At 37.1% G+C, this 14,440-nt stretch overlaps 1 protein-coding gene across 5 annotated transcripts in view; it reads right to left on the reverse strand.

The window, feature by feature from the left end:
* Positions 1 to 549: 549 nt before the first annotated feature.
* Positions 550 to 14,440, reverse strand: part of FBXO9 (F-box protein 9) — a 37,699-nt gene continuing 23,808 nt past the window's right edge. For all 5 annotated transcript variants that reach the window (XM_005552742.5, XM_045391039.3, XM_015449316.4 and 2 more), the window contains 6 exons: positions 6,318 to 6,436; positions 6,044 to 6,134; positions 5,307 to 5,402; positions 4,891 to 4,984; positions 3,237 to 3,388; positions 550 to 1,151 (listed from right to left, as the gene is read on the reverse strand). In XM_005552742.5, the coding sequence (XP_005552799.1) occupies positions 1,043 to 1,151; positions 3,237 to 3,388; positions 4,891 to 4,984; positions 5,307 to 5,402; positions 6,044 to 6,134; positions 6,318 to 6,436 (661 nt within the window). In that variant the 3' untranslated portion in view covers positions 550 to 1,042. The remainder of the gene's footprint in view (positions 1,152 to 3,236; positions 3,389 to 4,890; positions 4,985 to 5,306; positions 5,403 to 6,043; positions 6,135 to 6,317; positions 6,437 to 14,440) is intronic.

Genomic DNA, 14,440 nt, shown 5'->3' on the forward strand with positions numbered 1-14,440 from the left:
ACAAACTCGGAAATTAAACACTAATAGGACTGTTACTGGGAAGGGGGACTCCTTTGAGTAAAAAGGTAAGATACAATTTTCTTAGGTGGCTGGTGCTCTCCCCCAAGTTTCATACTGGAACAAGAGTCAGGCTCAGGTTTACGTGATCCTCTACTATTCTTTTGTGAAGAATGACAACTGAGTCAGTTGGTTGAGCTTGAAGTGTTCCAGTCCTAAGGGATTCCACTCTCACTTAATGTCATATATTAGTAAGGTGCCTACATGAGGTCAGTGTTTGTGGCTGCATATGAAGACCAATGATGAAATGAGGAAATTATTTTTTTTCTTTTAATAAGAGACAGGGTCTTGCTATGTTGCCCATGCTGGACTCAAACTCCCAGACTCAAACTCCTGGGCTTAAGTTATCCTCCTGCATCAGCCTCCCAAATAGCTGGGACCACAGGTGCAAGCCACCACACCTGGCTAGGGGCAATTATTCTTAAAGTCTCTGCTGGCTATCTAGGACTCTTATTAAATATCCTGTTATTTTTAAAAGGCCATCCAAATATATTTTCTTGAAAGAAGCATTTATTTATGATCTTTATTGGTGAAACAATTTCAAACAAATCCAGAACAGGTTCTCACACTTTGAGCCTTTAGTGCAAAAACATTATGCCATGCGGGAAATAAAATGCTTATCCAGTGGAGCTCTCCCCTGATGTATTTAAATATTAGGATGCTCAAGTAGAAGACGACTTATGTGACAGAAATCTGCTCATAAATCTGCTTGAAAAAGGGCATGATAAACTTCATATGAAGGTTTCTCACAACATAAATATGCTTAAGCAAATTAACTCCAACTTAATTTCAAAACACCCCAAGAATCAACTATCCCTTTAAATAAAAAAAATAATCAATTTATACTCTTCTTAAAAGAACTCCAACAATTTAAAATAAGTTCCAATTCCATATATATATATATATACACATTTATAACTTAGGTGCTCTTTTGCGCTATATACTTTAATTCATGCAAAAGTGATAGAGGACTGGACTTGAGGCTCTACAGAGGCCTTTCTGAGAAAGCTGTGTAGCTCCTTACTCTGGCGAAGAACAAGGGGGTGTACATTTTGTCAATCTCAAAAGCACTCACTGCAGTCTCACCAGTTGATCTGTAAAAACAAAGCACAAAATTACTAGTACGAGGAAATTTCAAGTCATTTAAAATCCTGTGTGTTTGGGGAAGGTTATTCTATGCTTTAGCCTTTTTTATTTTAATTCATCTTAGGAAATTCTATATAATATAGGCATACCGTAGAAAACTGAAAAAATTTAGAAATGTATACAGAAACATCACTCATAATTCCAACACCCAGATAGCGCCATATGAGGGATATTTTCTAGTGTTTCTTGAGATCAAAGTTAGTAATTTTGCTTTTTATTTCATTTAATTATTTGCATTTTCCCACACCATTATTTTTCAGAAAACATTTTTAGTGAGGATGATATTTCACTGTCTGCTTGTACCACAGTTTACTTAATTGGAGATTTAGATTGTGTCTACTATTTCTCAATTTAAAATTATGTTATTTTGATGTCCTTCAGAGACTCCTAAGAGTAGAATTTTTAAGTCAGAAGCTATAGACATTAGGTTCTTGTTAAAATATTTCAGAAAGAACTATATTCCTAGAATATAATTTGATTATTTAACAATTGCATGATCAACAGCATAATTATAGGCATGGGGGAGGGAAAGTAGGTGGTAAGTTATACTACCACTGCCTTTTATTCTTTTCCTTCTGACAGAAAGAGAAACAAAAGCAGAGAATTCAAGTGATTTTATAAATATTACAGGAAGTCAATGTGATAATTAGCAGCTACACATAATGCGTATTGTAATGTCCTTTTTTCTCCTAAATAAATAATGTTTTTCTAATGGGTCAATATAAATTATAACCATCCATTGTTCATTTGCTTGGTTCTACTTCAGGGTTTGGTTTCTTTTTTGAGACAGGGTCTTGCTCTATCACCCAGGCTGGAGTGTAGTGGTATGATCAAGGCTCACAGTGGCAGCCTTGAACTCCTGGGCTCAAATGATCTTCCCACCTCAACCTCCAAATTAGCCGGGACTTCAAGGTGCATACCACCATGCCTGGCAAATATTTTTATTAATATTTTTATTTTTTGTAGAGATGGGGTCACCCAGTTTTGCCCAGGCTGGTCTCAAACTCCTGGCCTCAAGTGATCCTCTTGCCTTGGCCTCTAAAAGTCCTGGAATTACAGGCATAAGCCTTCACACCTGCCCAGATTTCTTTCTTTGAAAAGTAGAAAAAAATTCCACAGCATTACAGAGAGAAGCAAAAAGGAGATATAGTAGAATTGGTAGGCAAAAGTGAGAAAGAAAAATGTTCTGTTGTCAGGACCTTCCAAATGAGCGGGGAAAAGTTATTTGTAAAGTGGAAATGTGACACAGTTTTCAACAATGTGGTTAAGGTTGCAAAGAGGCTAATGAAAGCTGACCTCAAAACTTCTCTCTCAGAATTTTGGATTCAAGCAGAACGAAGAGCCTTCAGTCACGTACCAATATTCTTTCAAATCGAACAAGAGCTAATTAACCTTAATAGCCACAGGACTTGATATTTCACTTCCTTTTTAAGTTTTATGTATTTCTGTATGGTGGCTCCTTTCTCACACCTCCCCTCTTCAGTTCACTGATTATGATGTACAGGTAAATGCTACTGCATAGAACAAAGAGTTTTAAATAGGAATTACCTAACAGATTTGGCTTTGGAATACCTGCGATCTTATTTTTTTAGTAGACTTACTTTCCTAACTACAATTTTATTAAATCAGTGTATAAGCCCTGAGGATAAAACAAAGGAAATAAAGCAAAAAATGGTAACTGAACTGTGGGAAAAGAAAAATGTGGTATTTTAAAATGGCTTTAAGTCATGCATGGACAGCTCACAGCTGACTAAGTACCATTCTCCCCATGGAATGCTACTTTTATTTCCAAAGTGATGGTACCAATTCACATTCCAATGGGCACTATATGAGTGTTCCAGATGCTCTGCTTCCTCAAGCATGCTTAGTCTTTTTCATTTGGGCCATTTTCTTGGTTTGTAGTAGTTTGTAGTAGTATTGGTTTTAGTTTGTAATGTAACTCAGAGAAATTAGAAACATATCTGAAATTCTTAAGCTGGATATGAAGTATACATTTATAGTGTAACCTTGTTATTTTTATTGCATTCACCTACTTGTAAGTAATGTGACAAGAATGATGTATCCAGATGAGTTTGTTGAACCTCTGGTGGCCACTGGAACATAGCTGTAGCCCCACATGAAAACTCTGATCTGCTTCTTGTACAGGGACACGACGAAAATATCTGTATTTATAGTCGAGTGGTTTCTGCAAAAGAAAAGATGCATAAACCTATAATGAAACCTTACCTCACTTCTACGTTTATAGAAATATTATGCAACAGTGACACTAAAAGTAACATAATATTTGCATGCAGTAAAGAGTTGTTTTGAATATTACCAGAACATATGAGTGCTTTAAAAATTGTTAAATACTCTAAAAATATCAGGTTTTCCCCATCATCATCATCATCTCAGTTAATCATCACAATAACCTCATGTGTTAAATATGATTGCATTATTTCTATTTACTAGCTAAAAAAATGAAGATCCAGGGAGGTAAAACTACTATGTAACCAATGTTACATAGATGGGATGTAAAATTATTATCTCCTACCTTTAAGCCTAGTATTTCCTTCTACTGGAAAACACTTGGACATTTTTTAAGAGGGAAAGTGATAAATTGGTGGAAGATGTAGAAAAAGCACAGAGTATAACTTATCTTTTGCAATAACAGTAAAATAAGTGAGCAAACAGCTGTGACAAGTTTTATTAGAATTACACTTCTGCAAATACTGCTGCTAAAACAAAACAAAACAAAACAAAAAAACCACTATGAATGTTTCATCATATTCTGAAGAGAAAATTGACATTCTACATGGGAGTTCCTAAACTCTTTTATTAGATAAAACCTAAGCAACTAAGGCCTTCCAAATTCCCAATTTTGACTTCAGGAAACCTGCAGTCACTGTCAAAGCAACACTCTCTGTCTGCCCAGGCTCCAGGAACCCATCAGAGGGAACTGGGGATGCCAGCAACAGGCAGCCACAAGGTTATAGGACTCGCAGATGAAATTCTGTCCTGTCTTGATATATGATGTTAGAGAAGGGGGGATTTCATACAAGAGAAATATCCTTCAAAAGCTGTATTAATTATAAAGGCAACAAGTAAATATTAATATTTATTTCAAATACCATACAACTAGCTTCTTGGGTACATATAACAATTTTTAACCAGGATTGAAAACATGCATATGGAGAAAGGTTGTAAAAAAATTAGGCTACCAATCTGTTAAGAGAATTTAAAGCACTCTAGAATGTCAGTAATCATATTTGCTTGGCATTTTTTTCCTTTTATAAGAGCAGGAAGAAAATTATCTGAAGTTACATTATTTCCAGTAGAAACTAAAGTTCTAACAGTATCCTTATGGAAAGAACTAACTGTATGAGCTAATTTAGGAAGAAAAAATCCCTGTGATTCGAAACGAGCAGAGCCAAAAACATATTCAGGTATAATTTTACTAGTTATTTCACAAGAGATTTCAGCTTTACATTTTCATATATAAAAAACAAACTATCTGGTAAAAAACAAGCTGATCCAATAAAAAATAACCACATTTTAGAAAACTCTCCAGCTTTCTTCAGTGATTGCTAGAAGTTAATATACATTTTATAATAATCAGACAGGGTTTCTTTGTCGTTCTAATCGAGAATGCTTGGATGAATAGGCTATTAAGGTAAGAAAACTATTAATTCCACCTCGTATACTCACTTCTTCTTTTTTCTTAGTTATTACAGCAAATACTTTGGTCTGATTGTCTGTGTCTTGTGACAAGCGATAGTGACCCAGTAGAATTGCATCAGTCCTTAAAAAAACCACAAATTGAATCTAAATCAGTTATTAAGTGGATTTAAGTAATCTAAGAAGTAACAAATTACAACAGTGTTTATTCTTGCTTGAAAAGAATCAGTTAAGATTGAGTAAACCTCAATTCCAAGGCTCCAAAGACCTACTGAAGTAGATTTTCTAAGGAAAAGCCCAGAAATTGGTATTTTTCCTAAGCCCCTGAATGACTGCTTTTAAAATCATCCAGTATTAAGTGAAGGAAGCACTGGGTTACTTTAATCTGCAAGCAACCATATAAAACGTAGACTGGATGGAAAGCCATTAAAAAAAAAAAATACTACCTGGTATTCCTAGTTCTTAAACGGGGAACAATGGACTGAGGCTCTTCAGGGGTTGTCAACATCATCACATGGCCGTCAGGAAAGAATCTTATGTACCTATGTAATAAGAAAAAGAAGACCAAAACACAACCCACACACGAAGTATAAAATATGTCCCTACCTATCAGTACCTACACCTATTCATAGCTATGAAACCAACACTGAAATACCATGGGCTAAAGAACTGCTAAAACATTAAAACAAATATGACTGACTACCTGTTAGTCCAGCAACAAAGAACCAAAGATACTTTATCATCTTCCTCAGGGAAAACTGTCGAACTTTTAAGTTGTACTCATTGAATAAAAGTCAAATATTGTCTTATCAAAGTTCTGTGCTTTTTCCAAAGCACAATTTCAAACAAAGTGAGATCCACACACAATGGTTAACATGTCTATTTTTTTCCTAAATGCCAGTAATATTTGGCAAGCAATAAAATGGAATAAAAGCACAAGGTATTTGAAAAGGCAAATATACCCAGGGCAAAAGACAAGGAGAAATCTAAAAGAGGCCAGAAGAAATTCTGTAATTTATATTAGCCTATTGGTTTTTTGAGTGCAATTCTTATATTGTAGTACTAGATAAAAATACTGAGAGCCATTTTGTGGGTCAATTAAAAGCAACAAAGAACAGATGTCCATTTAACTAATACATGGAGAGAGAGAATTTTCCACTCACTCAGTGTACTACAGTGGTACCTGTAATATTCCACTTGGTGCCAGGCTCTATAGAAACCATCAAGAGACTGTTCCCCTTGACGAATATATGTGGTTTTACTGATATACACTCCTATGAAAATAATTGTAAAAAGTTAAAAATTATAATATTGACATTTCCAGCATTATTTTACTGTGGTTTCCTTTAAACATGCTTACAGTACTCACATTCATCATGGAAAATTGAAATGGCATATTTATCAAAATCAGAATTACAGATCACTATTTCTGCTGAGTTCTACAGAATCCAACCTACCATCAAACCGAACACGAGGCCGTTCTAAAAACATCTCTCTCCAGGATGTGTATGGAACAAGTTTAATACAGCTTCTGCCCCAAACTTTCAAGCAGGCCAGACGCCATATTTCAGGGTCTCTAGGGAATAAAAGCACAATGTCAATAAAGACCAAGTCCCTACACATAGACATAAATCATTTTGCTATTAGCCATCTTCTATTTAGCAAGTATTTGTTGAACACCTGGGAGGCACTGTTCTGAGGAGAAACTAATGGACAAGACAAAGGCCCTGCTCTTTTACTGTGGGAAAGCAAATTGAGAGAAAAGCTTCTGGTAGTATGCTTAGTGCAAAAATCAACCAACAGACAAAGTAGAGTCAGCAGACAGAAATGATGCTGATGAGGAAATAGAGGCTATCTCAGATAGGGAAGCCAGGAAATGCCTCTCTGGGAAGGTGATCATAGTGATGGGGATAAGTATCTCAGGCAGCAGTCAGAGCACGTGCAAGGCCCTCATGCAGAAGTGTGACTGGTGGGCTCGCCCAAGGGTCAGCAGGAGCACACAGCTGTGGCAAATAGGGCATTGTGCAGAGGGAACTATACAATGAGGCAGCTGGGGCAAGTGAGGTGGCATCATGTAGGCAGGAGTGGTTATTTACATGAGATGGATGCCACTGGAGGGTTCTGAACATAATTTATGCTTTTATTTTATTTTAGAAGATCACTCTGGTGGTTTGTGGAGAATATGCTCTAGGGATATAAGAGTGGAAACAGGAAGACCAGGTAGGATGCCACTATGTAACCCAAACCAAACAGAACAGTGGCTGAGTCGGAAGGGTTGTTGCAGAAGCCGTAAAATGGTCAGACAGGAGATAAATTTTGAAAGGAGCACCAACAGGACTTTGTTTAAAAAATTAGTGCAGGGACTGGGCACGGTGGCTCATGCCTGTAATCCCAGCACTTTAGGAGGCCGAGGCAGGTGGATCACGAGGTCAGGAGGTCGAGACCAACCTGGCCAGCATAGTGAAACCCCTTCTCTACTAAAAATACAAAAATTAGCCGGGCATGGTGGCAGGTGCCTATAGTCCCAGCTACTCAGGAGGCCGAGGCAGGAGAATTGCTTGAACCTGGGAGACAGAGGTTGCAGTGAGCCACGACTGCACCACTGCACTCCAGCCTAGGCGACAGGGTGAGACTCCATCTCAAAACAAACAAACAAACCCCGCCCCCCCAAAACTGACATGATTCTGCTTAACTAAAAATATTTTTAACTCCATCTCTAACTTAAAATATTCAGGGTTTGTTCATTTTGCTTTTTTAAAGTGATGAGGTCTCACTATGTTGTCCATGCTGGAGTGCAGAGACTATTCAAAGGTATGATCCCACTACTGATCAGCATGGGAGTTCTGACCTGCTGCATTTCTAACCTGGGCTAGTTCACCCCTCCTTAGGTAACCTGGGGGTTCCCAGCTCCTGGGAGTTTACTACACTGATGCTGAACTTAATGTGGACACCCAGTCAGCATAGTGCACTAGAGCTCAGAACTCCTAGGCTCAAATAATCCTCCTGCCTTAACCTTTTGAACAGCTAGGACTACAGGCACGTGCACCACCACACCCAGCTAAGTATTCGGTTTTAAAGATGCAAAAACTAGCCTGGGCAATATAGCAAGACCCTGTCTCTTAAAAAAATTTTTTTTTAAATTAACCAGGGAAAAATACAAAATGAAAAAAAAAAAAATTAAACAGGCATGGTGACACATGGCTGTAATTCCAGTTACTCAGGAGGCTGAGGCAGGAGGGTGGCTTGAGGCCAGGAGTTTGAGGCTGCGGTGAGCCATGATGGCGCCACTGCATTGCAGCCTGGGCGACAGAACAAGACCTTGTCTTGTTCATTCATTCATAAATAAGTAAATGAAGCAAAAACTACTTACCAGTGTCAGATTGAAAACGATAAGTCCTCTCAAATTTATGTTAAAATGTGTATTTAAAACGTTTGCTTTTAAACAATTACTTTTATGATGACACATGAAGTTTTATTCCTGAATATTTGCTTAACCAATTCTTTTTTGTTTTTAGGCTAGGCAAGTTAAGCAGTGGGAGTGGGGAAGGAACAAACAAATCTGTAACTGGTTGTGATCAATTAGATGTAAACGACCACTGCACTCAGACCAACCCAATTCCTTCTTTATAGTATTTTCTCACATACAAATACAAGTTAATGGAATAACTATGAAAGTTGTCAAAATCAAAATGAAATCACTAATGTGAAGAAAATCCTGACAGAGCTGGGAAAGGCCATGAAAATAAGGTTCTCATGCTTGTATGCCTGATAACAAAAAAGACTACAAAAAACACAACCCTGCACAAAGGCCATTAAACCTTATACAAAAAATGCTTCTACAAGGACATCTGCCCAGCAAACTGCCTGTGCAAACTTGAACTGGCATTACCCTTGTTAATGATCTTTGTAGCCAAGGATAATTATTTCCAAAACAATTATGTAATCCTTCTCATTTTTTCCTTTAAAAACCTGCCTGCCTTTACCTCCCTGAATAAGCACATGGTTTACTATGCCATGTGTATTCCCATTGTGATGCTGTAATCCCAAATAATTTTTGGGAATTTGTTATTTAGGTGGTTTGTTATTTAGGTTGACATATCGAAGTGTCAGAAGTGGGATCTGAAAAGAGTATTACCTGAAGGAGTCAGAGATTCTTAGAACCAGTGTGCAGTACTGACTTGAGTGCTCTGAGCACTCTACTTCCATGGCTTGCCTTTTCTGCCCTGGTGAATTTTCTCTCAGGCTGAGCCTCCTTCCTTTTGGTAGAGGCTTCTTGATATCATTTGGGATCTGGTTTGGATAAGGTCACCTTAATAAAGGACCATACATCCCTTTTTGAGATGATAAACTTTATGTATTTCCTGGTAAGTCCTTTCTGGTGTAAAGAAAAATGTCTTTTTAGATTGGGTATTCTTGGTTTCTACAGAATTTACATTCTGTTCACGTCTTCTGGTGAATTTACTTTTGATTTTGTCTGTGTACTCAGTTTAATATTTTGTTTGATCTGCAATGCCTGGGCTAAAATATTTGTGAACATCCTTATTTTGGCTTTTGATTTGGTTTGACTCTTTTCCCTTGCTGCTTCTGAAAATCTTCCATGAGCAAAAATAAAGATTCTGAATGGTGGGCACAAGATGGCTAACTAAAAACCACTAGGGCCAGGCACAGTGGCTCACACCTGTAATTCCTGCACTTTGGGAGACTGAGGTGGGCGGATCACCTGGGGTTGGGAGTTAGAGACGAGCCTGGCCAAAATGGTGAAATCCTGTCTCTACTAGAAATACATAAATTAGCCAGGCGTGGTGGTGCATGCCTGTAATCTCAGCTTCTCGGGAGACTGAGGCAGGAGAATCGCCTGAACCCGGGAGGTGGAAGTTGCAATTAGCCAAGATCATGCCACTGTACTGCAGCCTGGGTGACAGAGTAAGACTGTCTCAAAAGAAAAAAGAAAAAAAAAAAAAAGACAAACCACTAGGGCAGTCACCACAACCTAAAGCACAGGTCTAAACTCCTGACTTTCCCTGACAGGATTTGCAGAATTTTCTTTCCTCTCAAGAGAGTAATAAGAACAGAATGGGATTCTCAAATGTTAAAACATGCCAGGTTTTCTGGGATTCCAGCAGACTACATCTTACAGCCTATTCTTGTGCACATTTTTAAACTGATGAGCAAAATTACATCAAGAAAAATTTACAGCTCAAATTATCATCATTCAAAAACCTGCAACTATAGAATATATTTGATCTAAGTTCTTTTTTTCTTTATACTTTGAAATCTGCTGACTTTTCCATTCATGTTGAGATAAAACTCACTGCTTATGACATGTTAGCCAAGATTAAATAAAGAAGAATTAATTCGAAGGTTATTTAAAGCCTATTTCAAAATATGGAATAAGAAACAAATCAGTCAGTAGGAGAGAGAGATGTGAAGAAAGTTACAAAGATATATTTTTGGTTAAAAAAAAAGGTGAAAAAGAGAATAATTTTGTACACAAAAGAATCTTGTATCGTAGATTTTTGTCCTAAAGTAAAATGACTGGTTAAGAAAGAGGAAGGTATACAACAGAGCAGAAAGTCCAAGCATGTCATCAATGTAAGCTGTGATAAGGTTCATAAAAGATTTTGTGTGTGGTCAAGTTGGCTATAATTGAAGAGAATTGTTTACAAGTCTTTCTAAAGATTGAGCTTTGCTATTATAAATACACTAATACAAAACTAAAAAGCTTGGTCCTCTGTTAGAACAATAAGGTTTTCTTAAAGTATTAATTTGCTCTTAGTATTAATAAAACTGAAAGAGGTTTTGATTTTAAATTCTAAAATCTGTTGAACAGCCATCTGCAAAACCACAGTTTCTATTTCTTCCTGGGATCTAATTAATTTCCCTAGTTCCAGGTTGGAAATGCTGTCTTTTTCACTCAGAATGGTAATTTCACTTCTCAAGGTAAAATTGTTCTTTCTGAAACTTCTCAGATTTATATCAGAAGTTCAACTTTGGCTGTACCCCTTCTGCACATGATTTGCAGGTCATACACCATTGTCTTCTGTTCTTTCTACCCTTGAAAAAGTATATCTTTTTGCTTGGCTAGGGTGATAACTCTCTCCTTCAACCTTTTTGTCAGCTCCACTTAATTTTTTCCCTCCAGTTCTCACTCTGCTGTTAATAGCCTGACACTGAAATGTTTATCTTTTTTTTTTTTTTTTTTTTTTTTGAGATACGCTTTCACTCTGTCATCTTGGCTGGAGTGCAGTGGCATGATCATGGTTTATTGCAGTCTTGAACTCCTGGGCTCGGGTGATCCTCCTGCTTCAGCCTCCTGAGCAGCTGGGACCGCAGGTACACAAACCATGTCCAGCTAATTTTTCTATTTTATCCTAGACATGGGGTTTCACCATGTTGCTCAGGCTGGTCTCGAACTCCTGGGCCCAACCCATCAATCCACATCAGCCTCCCAAATTTCTAGGATTATAGGTGTGAGCCACTGCACCTGTTTTGTTTTTTTTTTTTTTTTTTTTTTTTTTTTGAGACAGGGTCTCACTCCATCACTCAGGCTGTTGTGGCGTGATCATAGCTCACTGCAGCCAGGCTCCAGCCATCTTCCTGCCTCAGCCTCCCAAGTAGCTAGGCGTGCACCATCACACCTGGGTAATTTTTTTGTTTTAGTAGAGATGTTGTCTAGGTTGGTCTTGAACTCCTGAGCTGAAGCAATCCTCCCACCTTGGCCTCCCAAAGTGCTGGGATTACAGGCATGAGTGACCATGTCCGGCCTGAAATGTTTAGTTTAAGAGCAATGTTTTCCTCCAACATAACTTGATTCTGTACTTTTGGCTTTACATAGTATCTGAATTATTCCATGTAACCAGGAAACTTCCTATGCTATTTGAGAGCAAGTTACTAGTTTTCTCGTTTATATTCCTCTCTAATGTAGATACGTAACCGTGGACACTTCCTGTCCCTAATTAAATTCAAGTACCCTTTTTATCAGGTTTAACTTCCAAGTTACCTAAATAGGTTTCCCACAAGGAGAAGCAAATACCCTACAAAAGGTATTTCTTTACCTTCTTGGCAACTGGCCTAAAAAAAAAATTTAATGTTTTATCAATATAACACCTGTGTTTTCTTTATTAGGTTTTTGGTTACTTAGGAAAACTGAGCTTTAAAAGGATTAAGGCTTTTACATCCATGTAACTTTCTGCATTGCTTTTAAGATCTTTTGATTATCAGTATGGTTAAATGAGTAACTTCACAGTAGCCTGCAATTTTGTTTTGATCAAATGTTTTGAACCTTTGACATCTCTGGCAGGTTTCCCCAGAATCAAGATCCTAAATTAAGGCCTTCCAATCTAAAAATAACTTTGAGATTTTCTTTTTTTTTTTTTTTTTGAGATGGATTTTCGCTCTTGTTGCTTAGGCTGGAGTGCAATGGTGCGGTCTCAGCTCACTGCAACCTCTGCTAGGTTCAAGCAATTCTCCTGCCTCAGCCTCCCGAGTAGCTGGGATTACAGGCATGCACCACTACGCCCAGCTAATTTTGTGTTTTTAGTAAAGAAGGGGCTTCTCCATGTTCGTCAGGCTCGTCTCGAACTCCTGACCTCAGGTAATCCGTCTGCCTTGTCCTCCCAAAGTGCTGGGATGACAGGTGTGAGCCACCACACCCAGCCAACTTTGGGGATTTTCTAGTTGGGATCCTGGAAAGCCTCAAAGAATGTATCTCTCATCCTGTAGATATATCAAATGATTAACCTCACTTGGTAAATTGTATAGGAGGCACTGCTAAATAATAAGTATTAGATCTTCTTTCAGTTACATTTATGGGTATGTTATTGATATAAATGTTTCAAAAACTATGTAAACTCATAAAAATCTAGTATGCTATTAGTTATAAATTTCTATTATATCAAAAATTTTCTAAAGTTGTATTTGTATAGATGTTATTAATGTGAGTATTCTAAAGATTTGATGAAATTTATATAAAAGTCTGATAGTCCTGATGTGACACGGTCAGTCATGATTCTGGTTATCTTAAAATGCTACATGTACTAAAAATAACTACATTTCCTTGTCAACTGAGAACTTTCACCAAATTTTACATGGCTATTCTAAGTTTTTGTCATCACAATTATTATTTTGAATTCTCTAAAAACATTTGCAATCAGCTACAGTCCAAAGCTGCTGTTCATGGAAGAGACTCTAGCAGTACTCTTGAACAAAGATTTCTGGTAACTTTAAGATCAATGGACTAAATAAAAATTTCCAGAACTCTAATAAATTCATGAGTTCATAGAACTGCTAATAAAGATCAAGCAGCAAAACAAAAAATTACATAAAATTGATGTAAATTATGAAGAGAATGTCTTTATGATGTTAGTAGACTTTGGTGAACAAAGGTGGAACCATTTGCTTTTTCTCCCTACTTGATTTCTCCAAAATTCAGAAACTATTCATATTATTTTTATTTATATAAGTTCAATAAAAATCTACTCTCTTTATATGAGGATACAATTAGAAACATTAGTTATGTTACCAAGGCTTTGACTGAAAATGCCATATTTAAGAATGTGCATAAAACATCTGGCTTCAAGAGTTCTCAGCCTTATCCTGAGTAAAACCTGTCACTTCCCAGCAGGCCCAAGAACCTTAAGACCCTAAGTGAAGTCTAAAGTCTACCTGTCTTTGACTTCCTAACCTCAAGAGATTTTTAAATCTGAAATTCCTATATGATCAATGTAGGAAAAAAATTTCTTAAAAAAAAAAACTACAATATACCTGTTGTTATCCACACGTACACTGGACTGTTTCATGAATTCTCCTAGTTTCCTTCAGGATTGGACCACAACACTCCAACTAAAAACAAAAACTTCTGCTCCTAAAGCCCTATAAGCTGAAACTATTCAAAGTTTAAGAAACAAGTCTCATGCCTGATCTATGAGCCACACAACAATATCATGACCAGAGACATTCAAACATAAATTAGGAGGAGAAGCTGATGTTTTTGTGAAAGCTGTAGACAGCTTTTCCCATGACACCAGAACCATTTCATAATAAGACTTTTACCCCCATTTAATGCTACTTTTTTCACTTCACAGGATAATGGTGTAATTGAAATTTCATAATCAATAGCTTCTGCTGGTAACTTAACAGAACCTAACCCAAGAAATCCTTTAGTATTCATTGGTTAAAAAAGAAAATATCTGTGCTATCACTAGTACTACATGCTGTACCTAGATAAATCCCTCTGATAAAGCTGAGACCCATGTACACAAAATAAGAAAACAGATCGCATGATTACATGGTCTCACCTAATCCCCTGTGGTCACTGATCTACTCAATTAGTCGTTTTTAAGCCTAGGTTCATGGCTCAAAACCATTATGCAAATTGGAATTATATATTACTATTAACTTTGTATCTGTTACTTGTTAAATTTCTGCAGAAGTATCACACCTAACAATAATGCTGGCCCAGCATTCTGAGTAACAAAAGACTATGGAACAGACAAAAATCAAACTTAATAATGGAATCCAGGTAGACACAGCCTGAGAGTCATTCCCTTCAAACGTCCCTTCTTGCCCAAATGCAGCTTAA

The sequence above is a fragment of the Macaca fascicularis genome, chromosome 4 (genome assembly GCF_037993035.2).
Source record: "Macaca fascicularis isolate 582-1 chromosome 4, T2T-MFA8v1.1".
Lineage (NCBI taxonomy): Eukaryota > Metazoa > Chordata > Mammalia > Primates > Cercopithecidae > Macaca > Macaca fascicularis.